This window comes from Gigantopelta aegis, chromosome 3 (assembly GCF_016097555.1).
Source record: "Gigantopelta aegis isolate Gae_Host chromosome 3, Gae_host_genome, whole genome shotgun sequence".
NCBI lineage: Eukaryota > Metazoa > Mollusca > Gastropoda > Neomphalida > Peltospiridae > Gigantopelta > Gigantopelta aegis.
In genome coordinates, this window is record NC_054701.1 from 91,273,000 (window position 1) to 91,285,935 (window position 12,936).

The following is a 12,936-nucleotide window of genomic DNA, read 5'->3' on the forward strand; positions in this document are numbered from 1 at the left end:
TTCATCTAAAATAGTGCCCCATAATATAACACTCACTAAAAACACTACAATGATGGTATCCTATAATGTAATACTAAAATACCGTAGTTATATTAGTCTCCTACATGTGTACAACATAAATAGACTAATAACTGTGTCCTGTACGCTAAGACTCACTTGACAGGATCAATATCCACAACTCGATTGGCCAGCTGCGACTCGTGAGACTTGCTTTTTGTTATGGTCACAGAATCGGGTAGCAGTTGCATCTTCTTCTTCGGGGGAGGTGTGATCGGGTACTTTGCATTTCCGATACAGCGAGGTCGGGGTGGTGGGGGAGTTGGTGGGGGCGTGTACCTGTGTATCTGTGTGTGTGTGGTAGGGAGAGGGGAGGAAGGGACACTCTGAGGGGGGGTAGGTATCTCGGGAGGCTGGGGGGAGCTGGCCAGAGTCTCGTTGGGCAAGGATGACGTTGACGGACGCTGGTGGTATTTCGGGGAACTCCCACAAGGACTGTTGGACACCGACTTGGAACTGGTCACACCCGACAGCTCCGTGAAGTGCCAGTCCTGGTTCGGGTCCTCACCCTGCAACTGGCGCTCTGAAATAATCACATACTAATAAGCAAAAAACGAGAAAAAACTTTTGTTTTGTTTAACAACACCACTAGAGCACATTGATTTATTAATCATCTGCTATTGGATGTCAAACATATGGTCATTTTGACAGTCATAGAGAAGAAGTTTGTTTTGTTTAACGACACCACTAGAGCACATTGACTTATTAATCATCGGCTATTGGATGTCAAACATATGGTCATTTTGATAGTCATAGAGAAGAAACATGCTACATTTTTTCCATTAGTAGAAAGGGATCTTTTATATGCACCATCCCACAGACAGGATAGCACATACCATGACCTTTGATATACCAGTCGTGGTGCACTGACTGGAACGAGAAATAGCCCAATGGACCCACCGACGGATGCAAAGGAGGTTCAGGGCATGTTCCCCAGTAAAAAAAATTTGAAACTTCATCTGCTTTTAGATGCATTATGGAGTACTAGTGGGTGCCATGTACATTTATAGAAAGATATATTTCAAGATATATTTTAATAATTATTATTATATATTTGCATAATGTCAAAACAATAATTTGAAAAGGAAGTATAAAATGATTAGACTAAGCACAAACAGATAATACATATTACTGAATTATTGATTGTAATTTATTTTCTAAAAGTAAAATCCAGGTCTTCTAGAATATATATATACGTAACAAGAACAATATGATTTATAAGGGGCTGGTCACATTTATCACTATTTTCATGAGCATACAAGCAATAATATGTTTTGCAAACCCTTCCCACATCTTAAAACTGTAGACTTTGCAAAGATTTTTTTTTTTAAAGTGTATGCTTATACTGACCCTCCAAATCAATAAACAGTTTCAACATTCATGAAAATATGAACAATTGTGAATGTCTCTTAAATAATGTATTACAGGAAGAAAAATGTCAAACTATTGGAATGTTCTAAAATGCAATCGCAAAAATAAGACAACAAGAGTTAAACATGTATAAGTGGACAGATTCAAACCTGTACAAAGCTTGAGATTTCTCAGTGCAGCATTCAGAGTGCGGATTTCTTCTGACCTTGCTCCGTAACGCTGCATCAGAGTTTTAACCTCTTCTTCAGATAACTCTAGAAGACTATCCAGTGTAATTTCCCGTTCAATGATGCCCTGAAATAAATATTTAAATTAATACAAATGGAAATTCAAAATCTGGCCACAGATATTCGTCATAGCCTATGACAGTTTTATGATATCATAGTACAAAGATAGCTTTGAAAATATGAAACCTGGTGCTTAAAATTTATGTTAAAAGTTTAATTGTCATAATTATAATAAATAACTTTTTTTTAAATTGCATATGAAGTGTTCAAGTGGCTACAGGCGATACAGCTTTTTGCCATACAACACATTATAGCTTTACTCATTCAGACATCAAATTCAAATTACTGAAGAGTGATTGAAAAACACTGGATTAAATGTTGGGGTTTTTTTTTAAATATGACAATTTTTAAAAACAAAACTCCAAACTGGTATTAGTCCTAGTCAATATAAAGTTGGTCTTCGTGTAATTCTTTCTACAACACCACATGGATACTGACCGCCATTGCATCCTTGCTGACCCCGGCAACCAGGAGCCAGACACCAGTCTTGGGGAACTCAGATAGCTGCTCGGGCACTTCATCTGTTGCTAGGCGTGCCTTGGCAACCAGCTGGTCACTAAATAACTTCACTAACTTGCTCTAAAAAAAGAACAACAAAACCCCAAATAAAATGTATTTCTTCCAATGTGTACAATGAGGCAAGCTATAACTGAGCGACATTTTACCTACTTTTATTGAGGTACATCAAATGATTCATATTAAATTAAGTTTTTGTCTTAACAACATACTTTTGGATTGGTTTTATACCTACTGGGCCTTTGTTTTATACTGCTGTATAAAAATAATCAATTGAACTCTTTTTAATCGTCATAAATGGGCTTTTGAAATTTGCAATTGAGTGATATAAAATGCACATTGCATAAAATGGTTACATTTATTGTAAGTTATATCTGCTGTACTAGGCATCCAATATTAGAATTAGTGTAACTGAAATCGAACTAAGATAAATCAACATTAAAAATCTAAAAGACGCATCTTAGTACTTAATTATATTTGCAATAAAAAATAAAATCATGTTACGGAAGACACATTGGAAAAAGTAATGGAGGAACACATTTTGTTGCATTACCTATTCATTTTTAAAGTGCACATTACATAAGTCCATTCATTTTTAAAGTGCACATTACATAAGTCCAAATGGATTTACAAGCCAATAAATAGTCAGTGAAAGTCAAGGATGCTCCCAGAGGGTGAAATGGGTATGGCGTCATACCCCCCAAAATTTGCAGATTTTATTATTTTAAGTTAACATTTTGACAAAATTAATAACTCTTTATCAATAATGTATGATTTTCTTAATCCTAACCCTAAACTTAACCTATTTTCTTTCTGGGGGAGCCCCCCCCCCCCCCCCCCCATTCCCCCTGTTGACTGTGGTTGTATTCCATTCCATAGCGCCATACCCAAAAATTTCTTTTTAGCAGAAACACTGAAAGTGTAATTCAACCTGAATGGTTCATGTGTGTAATGCAGTGTATATATATGGTTTTGGATCTTGAACACTGTATTGCCTTGTCTTGAACAAGTACATTGCCAATTACCAGCTGATACTATTTGTAACCAGGGGTTGTTTTGTATAAGTTATAATAATAATAATAATCCTATGATTGCACTATTAACAATGCACCATATTAAAGTCTGTATATTAATAAACATACATTTCACTTTATTACAGGTTTATTAATTAAGTGTTACGACTGGTCTGGTCAGTTTATGGATTGGTCAGCTGTGTTACTATTTTTGGAAGCTGGGTGTTGTCAGTTACACGTGAAGTTAATGACAGGTTATGCTTGACTGAAGACATTGACACATGACAGGTGGAAATGCATGATGGTAAAAATCCCATCTTTTTCCCCGCCAAATTAACCACACCCTGGGCATTCTATCTCGATATTTCGAAGTACACACACATACAAGAATATTTGTTAAAATTATTAACCGACTGCAAAGTCGTTATACTGATATCTGCTGTGGGTTTAGTGTAAGCTGAAACCAAATGTTCTGGTAAGCGACTTATTTTTGTATTAATTACTACTTTTATTACGGTATTATGTACATGTGTCACATGTAACATTATATATGTGACAACGCTTTGAGAAAAACATGTTTTTATTGTGTACCAATGTGAATAGAATGTAAGCAGTGTTTTAATTTATGTATTTTAGGTTTTTTCCTGAAAGCAACAGAATAAATTCTGTAGGACCCACATAGAAGTGTTGGCTTTTTATTCAACTTCCACCGAGTGAGGGTTACAGATGGCGCCCAACATTTAATTCGCCATGGAAAACCAGACGTCAATGCGCCAGAGATTCGGTCAACCCATGTGCAACGATGTGGAACCACTACAAATTCATCTCGTGAGTTACATGTAGACTTTCCGTGATGTGTTTTCTGATTTCGTGGAGGACAACGTGAGTGCTAGCTAGCAGGAACGATGTCATCGCAAGGTCGACATTTATTCATTCATTCATGTTTCGGTGAATTCCTACCAGTGAGTGTGTTGCTGTGTTGTCATAGTAACGGAAGTGACAGTTTGGAGACACATGCACATTAACTTTGACAATAGTCCGGTGTGAGCAGCAGACCGAAAAAAACACCACGTTAAATAGGTCGTTATATTCATTCGTAGAAAACTGGATGATTTTTTTTATTATTAAAAATGGTCAAGTTTCATGTATTTTATATGTATCAAGGACATTTGAAAGGGATGATCAGCATGAATTTAAAGACATCAGTTGCACTTATTTGTTCAAGATCACCACCTACCATGAAGAGGTTCACTTCTGGAGATAACTGGTGAACTAATGAAACTATCCATATTGGTTAATTGTGGGGTTTTTTTTAAAATTATAACCCTGTTTGTTTTTCTTTTGGCGTTCTCTTTATCATATTTATTTTTCTAAACAAACGATGCATTTTGACTGTACAATAGTTTAATGTAAAAATGTAAATTAGCAATAAAATTGAATGTGTATTAAGCAAATACAAAGCTGAACAATATCTTTCAGGTGACTGTTTAAATACAGGGCTAGCTCTGCCACTCGCCAATTTCACCAACTGTGAATTTTAGGAACAATTGGCAAATTTTATTTTAATTTGGCGGAAAAAAAAATCATGCAATAATTGATATTTGCTGGAAAATAACTGAGTTTTGCATTTTTGGACATAATTTGGCGAAATGTTTTGCATACCCTGAGCTAGCCGTGAAATATCTACAGTTAAAAATGTAAAACAACTGCTGTCCATGGGCTTTTAATTAGCACTAAAGTGTGAAGTAAATTATTTACTCTTTGTCTGACAAAAGTACCAGAAGCAGAGGTACACATCCTTTTGATACTGCAGTTACAAAAGTGATCAGGGCTTATTGAACAGTAACGCCTCCCATTCTCCTATAGAACTTTTATTGCTTTAATTAGTAGCTGTAAACTCTTAAGTTGTAAGGTGTTATCTAAGGACTTGTAGTGTTTGTGAATTGCAGAAGTCGATGATATATATAAATGATTTTTGTTCATTTAATAAAAATACATGTACACAATGTATTTCAAGTTGGTTTTATCACTCAAACTATTTGAGTAGAGTATTGTGGACCATATGCAGGGAAGATTTTGTTTAGTACTGTGTTGCGATTTGCTACACAAGTTTTAGAGATTGGTATCATTGCTACACAATTTTGACATTTGACTAAAAATACATGTATCACTAATCAAGATTTTGAAATCAAAATGTTACTTAAAATAACCCATTTCTAATTAGTCACAGTCACTAAATGTATACATGTGCTTAGAAAAAAAGGAGTAATATCTTAATACTTCCAAGCCTTTGATTGATCATAAAAACATTTGTGTTCACATAAACAAATTAAAAATAAAATCATGTTTTCGGTAACAGAGGGACAAGTAACGATGAGACATCACAAGTATATGTTTTAATTAGTTACTATTAATTACTTATATATAAGGCTGAAACATTCAGCTAAATATGAAAAGAAACGTTTGATTTGCTATTAAAAAGTGAATTAATGTCCTTTTGAAAATTTCTGACAGTAGTACTTTCTGAAAAAGGTATATATATTTGTGACAAAAGTTACCCATGTTTAAGTCTAAAATATGATTTGTTAAAATAAGCATAACTTTTGAATTGTTTGGTATATCAAAGAACTGCAAACTGGAAACTAAACATAAACAGCTTTCTTATGAAATCACATAAACTACAGAATTCACACAAAAAATATTTTCTCAAATATGGCATTGTGCTTGATATTGTTAGTCACTTGATATAGTGTTTTCCCTAGCTTGTTTTAGCATGGTGCAGCACCATGTCTCATAGGTCTAGCACCATCTTGCCTCAATCAGCGCCATGCTGCCCTGAGATTAAACAAGCCTTTTTCACTAATTAATTCTAAAATTGCCTTTATAACACACCCACAAAGGTATTATTAATTAATAAAATATCTTTTGCCATTCATTTATTAAAGCAAGCACATAAATGAAATTAATGTTTATTTTAATTAATTTGTTGTGTATTTTTAATGAAAAACAAGTGCCCCGAAAATGGTGAAAATGACCCAAAAATATTTGGTCTACCATGCCTTGCCTAATTTCTAGGAAAATCACTATGATACGTCTTTATATCCACTAAAGGTTGGAGCATGATGTCTTGAGCAGACGCACCCTTCAAATTTGCCCACTATTACAGTATAAAGATCAGCTATAGAACTCTGTGATTTGTCATTCATTTTAATATTACGTGATTAAAGTCTTTTCATTTTAACACTAGAAGAAAGCAACCACAGACAGTGAACTTGTAAATATGAGAAAAAATATTTTTGTAAAGTTCTGTTTCTCTTTCTCCGGTGATAATCAGGCAATTAGTTACGTTAAAGTTTGTTTTGTTTAACACCACTAGAGTACATTGATTTATTAATCATTGGCTATTGGATGTCAAACGTTGGTAATTTTGTACTGTGGTCTTATACTTTAATAGACAAAACCCACTATATTTTTCCATTAGAAACTAATTACATGTAAGTGTGGTAAAAGGAAAACATATGAAAAGCACTAAAAATATTTTGAATGAATATAATAATTATTTTAAAGATTTTGTATTCAAGTAACTCCTATAATTTTGTTTGTAAGTGAAGCCACATGCATAACTGATTTTAAACGGACAGTTTAGTTATGTTTTGATCATTATACCAATGTCCAATTCAGTATCAAACATTATTCCTTGCAAGGCCTGGAAAAGTATACTTATTGCCTAAATGTATATTAGATGTGATCTAAAACACAGGCTTTCCTACTCATGATCAATTTACCCAAAATGTCAAGTAGTCTTAGGGGAAACCAGCTACATTTTTTCCATTAACATCAAGGGATGTTTTATAAGCACTTTCTCAGAGTCAGGGCACAGGTAAAAACAATCAGAGAATGGGTCCCCTGAGGTGAGTGAATCCTAAGCTGCAAGATGAGCACTCTACCAACTGAGCTAGACCCCCCCCCCCATACACTATCTGATCAATTACGACAATAAATTCCTTGAAGTATAAATAAGCCAGTATTGTTAATAATAGTTTGGGATTAATTATCTTTAAAATTACTCAAAGCTCCAGAAAAGATTCAAACAGCTTCAAAAAAGCCTCAAATGTTGGATGCCTGGAAGCTGTTTATAAACTGCTGTACACAAATTAAAAAATTGTGCTTTGATGCATGGGCCTAAAACTATGAATAATGTGAACCGTGATTGTCACAACCATAATAGTATTAGGGTTGTGACAATCACAGTTCACATTTTTTGGTCAAAATTAACATTGTTCAATCTACACTTGCAGTTAAAAGTAGGAGAGCAATTGACACTGGTGGTATCACTCATGACACAAGGACCAACACATGAACATGGATCTTGTTTAAGGTGGGAAAATCTAAGAAGACTGTCGGATTAGCAGCTTCTGGTAGCCCAAAGTGGATTTCAGTATTTAAAACACAATGAGTTACTTGTATCACTAAAGTCAAGCTCTGCCAAACATGGGTACATTTTGCTTGAGTATGTTTTTGTTTAGCTTTATTGTGACAAGCTCCTAACAGACTATGGTGTTCTGCACTCTACTAATAAACTAATTTCGTAAGACATTATATAAAATTATTCATAGGTTGCAGCAAGGGTTTTCTTATTTATCACCCACCACTTAAAATAGATAAATTCCATTAAGTTCTCAGATTTAAAGAGCAGTGATAGAAAAAAAGCAGAATGTTTTACTAGTCCCCAAGACAAGAACAAAACGATCTATAGCAGGCCCTAATCTTGCTGGTGAAATGAGCAATTTTTTCACAGTCATTTCAAGTCGCAGGGGGAATAGCTCAGTGGTACAGCGCTCACCTGATGCGCCATTGATATAGGATCGATTCAATCTGATTAAAATTAGCTCTACTGGGTCTACCAGTAGATCTAACAGCATTGCGTGGACTCCCATGTCCAGGTGACATTTCATATATAAATAACAATTTAAATATCGACCAATTACACTTCGCCTTTTACAGCATACAAATTCTAAAAATATCGGGCGAGACTATTTATGCAATAGGCGAACTTGTTGGCCAATTTCAACATTGAAAAAATGGGGGGGGGGGGGGGGGGGGAAATTGCAGTAATAAACTCTGGATTGTGTACTAGTATAAACGGGATGCAGATGATTCATCCTCTGGACGTTTCGTCCACTACAAATTCGTCCACTGTTTGAAGTCGAGACGATTCGTCCACAACTAAAAATTGTTCTTGGACAATTTGTCCACTATAATTTTTATAGTTAAATTTAGAACTTAGCTGGAACCTGGTAGCGGAATGGACATAATATCATTGTTTATTGGTTGGTTACCTCAAATGACGTCACGTTATGGTATTTTTGACATAATTGACTAAATTTCTGTTTAGTTACTAGCTTTGTTTTCTAAATAATATGTCAGAATTATAGGTGTAGTTGAAGAGCAATTTGAATAACAATATATCAATAAAGTACTATAATGGACACAGACAGACAATAACAAGTTGACAGTGCCAGTAAAAATTAGTTTGTTTCTAGTAGTTTACCACAAAATGAAAATAACTGGCCATTTTTTTTTGTCTTGAAACTAATTTTATATAAAATTTTATATTGCAATGAGTTTCCGGCATACTTCATAATTCACCCGAATCATTTCGTATACCCTCGGCATAATCCCGAATGTTTTCAAATTCTTTTCAAATCACTGGCATGATTTTGCAAGTAAGGTTTTGATTGGTCGAATGAAAGGTCAACTGGACATGAGCTCCAACGGGCTGCTGTTAGATCCACATGTAATAGTGGAGCTAATTTTAATTAGATTGGGATCGATTCCTGTCCGAAGGCCCATTGGGCTTTTCTCATTCCAGCCAGTGCTCCACAACTGGTTTATCAAAGGCTGTGGTATGATAATGTACTATTCTGAATTTTTTCGAATGAATGCAGAAACGGGTGAAATGTTATAAAAAGTATCAATTAATATATATTTTTTATCAAACTTCTCCCCTTTCTTCTGGAAAGGGAGAAGTCATTTCTACTTTTTTAGTTCTAGATTAGGGCCTGCTATAGTCCCTCCAATAAGGAATGTCTTTTTTCATGCTATAAAAATTACTACAAATTATTTATTTTGGAGCCGATTGTTTTCTAAATTGGACAAACAAAATAGTAAAAAATGTTGTCATTTCCAAAGCACTTTTACTTTTCTTCTTACATCAAACAAAACTGAAATTATTTTCTACAAAAAAATAAAAAATTGTAGGATGGGACGGACTTAGCCCAACAGAAAGAAACCCGACAGCACCCACATTCAGCTAAGCTTCGGCAAACTCCGGACAGCAGAATTCTAAGTTTGCCGACCTATATCGTGACGTTGCGTCACATGATCATCCACTCAGCCATTCCGTCTACTAGACGGAATCGCCCAGTGGGCGATCACGTGATCAACGTCACGAAATAGGTCACTGAGCTTTGTAATTCTTGCAATGGAGTATCACGTAGCGTAGCTGAATGTGGGTGCTGTCTGATTTCTTTCTGTACTATGTGTATTAGTGATTAATATGTGGATTTTTTTTAATCAGTTAACTCGAAAATGATCAATGTAAAGGTATTTTGACGTCAAACATAGGATTGTTGTGGTATTAGAGCGGAAATTTTTGCCAACTTTTTGGTTGTCGGGAACTGCCAAAAAAATACATAGCTTGGTCTCTGACTGTAATGAGAGCGTATTTATGTCCAAATGTCCGTCTAGCTCTCTTACAGTCAGAGTACTCGGGCTAGGTTGGACTATAGGCCTACATACAGGTATCTATCAATATTTTTAGTTGTTCAGCAATGTTTACGATTGCTTAAAATGACACATTGTAATTTTTAACTTGTCCATCAGATAACCATTGAGGTGCATTTTGCTTGTCCAAGTGGCTTTTCATCTATAGGACTTGTAAACAGAAAAGTGCTATTTTGAACACTCAGTCTTACACAGCAGAGCTAAGGCCAAGAGAATGAAACAGGGCTCGCGCTGTCGGTAGCCAAATTAGCCATTGGCTAATTGTTACAAAAAATGGCTATTAAAATTTGCAAGTGGCTAAAATTTTGGCTAAGCCATTTTCTGTCTTCTGATGTGAACAAACGGTTACATAATCTATCCGACATCTCAAACATAATAATACTACCAAATATTCAATTAGCGTAATAGCGATCTCGCGACCGGACCGGTAACGAGAAACGGTGTCATGCAGAATACAGCGTAGGCCTTATAATGTTTGCTTATTTTAATAATCACGGTTATTAATTTTTAACGGAAAGCATTCAACATGTATGACAGCAATGTCTGGAAGATCTGTAACTTGTTGTTTTTACTTTGTAAAATCTTTGAACCAAAGTAATAAAAACAGACCGACAATGCGTGTCAATTTGAATTACACATGCCAGTTCAGTGCCAAAAGACATGTAGGCCATCTCAAGGTCTGAGTTCAGCCAGACCGAGCGAAAACAAAACGTTCGTTAGACTGGTTTGTGCGCTTCACGTTAAACCAAATGAACACGACGAACACCAATCAAATAGTTCGCGAACGTTAGGAAGAACGTTCGTTGGCTGAACTGAGGACAGCTCTCAGTGTGAATATACGTCACGCTTCAGAGTCAGCCGACACCTGCGTGTCAAGAGACATCGTTGCGGACATTAAACAATACGATTACGCAAAAATAAATCTTGATGTAAATTTGTAGAAAAACAATAGTTATTCGCAGTTTTTGTTTATTCCTTTGTCTTTGTTAGTTTCGTACCCATGGTCGAGAGCACGCATGCAGATCGCGATCGTCGGAAATGAACATGCAGTATTTAAATTATACAAATTGCAGTTAAATGGACACTGAATAAAATTAGTTTACAGTAATCATATTTGTTAGATCATTTTAGATATAAATTTGTAAGACTGTGAGGTGACATTTAATAAGTTAGCTGGATTTTAAAAAGACCGTAAATTTTAATTTTATTAAAGGATTTGTTGGGGGGTTTTTTTGTAGTTTTTTTTTTTTTTTTTTTTTAATAAATGGAGTATACTGTGGTGAAGTCGGCATTCTTAGCTGAGGTATTTTGTAAGCAGAAATCACAACAAGCATTTAACACGACGCTGAAATCAACAGCAACAACATGGCACAAATTATGAAATCGTTTGGTGTGGGGAATTGATGGGTCACTTAAAAAAAAAAATAATAACAATAAAAAAAACGTTATTCAAACTACTAACAAAGATTGTTATTTAAAGAAATAATGAGTTCTATATATATATATATATAAAAAAAAAAAAGCTCTCAAATTTTTATTTGGGACAAAAAGGAAGAAAGAAAAAACACCACCATCCATAAACATCCACCCACCCCATATTTCTGTATGTTTGTTAATTTAATGTCATAGGCCTTAGAAGTGGGTGTATGGGGTACTGGCTTCAGACTCTGAAGATATTGCTTAACCCCATCCCAACCCCACTGCTGCTGAAAAAACTCGTAATATATTAACTGCCCCTACCCCCATTAAGGTTTTGTTATTCCTATTTATTCCAGTTTGTACACAATTAGCTGAAAAAGATACATTTTCATATTCATATATAAATACTCTTATACAGTACTGCATAAAACAAATTTGGCTAAAGCATTTTCAATATGGCTAATGAAAATTCCATTTGGCTAATATTTTGGCTACAGGTATTTTTGATCCAAGGTGAGCCCTGATGAAAGTTATAGATTTGCGTCCGAACAATTTTAAAAACACATGAGGCTTATTTTCATTATTCATTATTTTTATTAATCTATTATCACATCGTTCGGCACATCAAGAGTTCGACAATTTTCGTCAATGTTTGGAATATACTGCTTCCTGCTTGAGGATTCAATGCTCTACTGGGCTACACTTCAGAATTTATGACAGAGATGGCAGTTTTGTGCAAAGGACCTCGTAGACATTACCACTATTGACGATTTGGAACTTGAATTTGTGTAATGATCATTAAGAGCCTTTTTTTTTTGCAAATAATGAAAATTTTCAGCGGTACCTTTCACGGCATGCGGGCGGTGGACGCAAATCTATAACTTTCATTCTTATGGCCTAACAGAAGTACCACACTCATTCAGAGTTGTGGCCAATCTAATCACTTTGCTAAGGATTCTAAGTATGACCATGAATTTTACTTCAAACAAACAATATTTATTTTGTAAAAAGGTTGTGACAGGAAAATGTATCAACTTGTCTAGCCCAAGCCAATAAAAATGTCTGGTAATTATGTACTTCACAATTTGTAATCGTGCTCCTTCTAAAAAAAACCCCAATGTAATGAGTATTAACCTCGGTATCTCTAATTTCTTTCTGAGTTATTTCTTCGGTGATATCACAGTCACTTCTCAGATCCTCAAGTTGGTTCGATGTGAATTCGATCATGAACTGCACCATCTTACAGGCATCGATTGCTTGTTGAACAGGATCCGTATTTACCACATCGGACGACATTTTGAAAACGCTTACGAAGCAGGAAGCTCGTAAAACATACTGTTCATTCACATGTAACTTGGGTTATACGAACGAATGTCAAAATGGCATACAAATTTGGCTTCCTTGTCAGAATTTGATAGTCTGCAAGCTGTGAAAACAGCGGCCATTTTGAAACCTGGAAATCTCGTTTCATCACGTGACAAATATGT

At 35.1% G+C, this 12,936-nt stretch overlaps 1 protein-coding gene across 4 annotated transcripts in view; it reads right to left on the reverse strand.

Moving 5' to 3' along the window:
* The window catches only part of LOC121369322 (kinase suppressor of Ras 2-like), a 47,546-nt gene extending 34,664 nt beyond the window's left edge, over positions 1 to 12,882 (reverse strand). For all 4 annotated transcript variants that reach the window (XM_041494306.1, XM_041494307.1, XM_041494304.1 and 1 more), the window contains exons 1-4: positions 12,584 to 12,882; positions 2,154 to 2,294; positions 1,578 to 1,722; positions 157 to 580 (exon numbers count right to left, since the gene is read on the reverse strand). In XM_041494306.1, the coding sequence (XP_041350240.1) occupies positions 157 to 580; positions 1,578 to 1,722; positions 2,154 to 2,294; positions 12,584 to 12,745 (872 nt within the window). In that variant the 5' untranslated portion in view covers positions 12,746 to 12,882. The remainder of the gene's footprint in view (positions 1 to 156; positions 581 to 1,577; positions 1,723 to 2,153; positions 2,295 to 12,583) is intronic.
* Between the last annotated feature and the right edge of the window lie 54 nt (positions 12,883 to 12,936).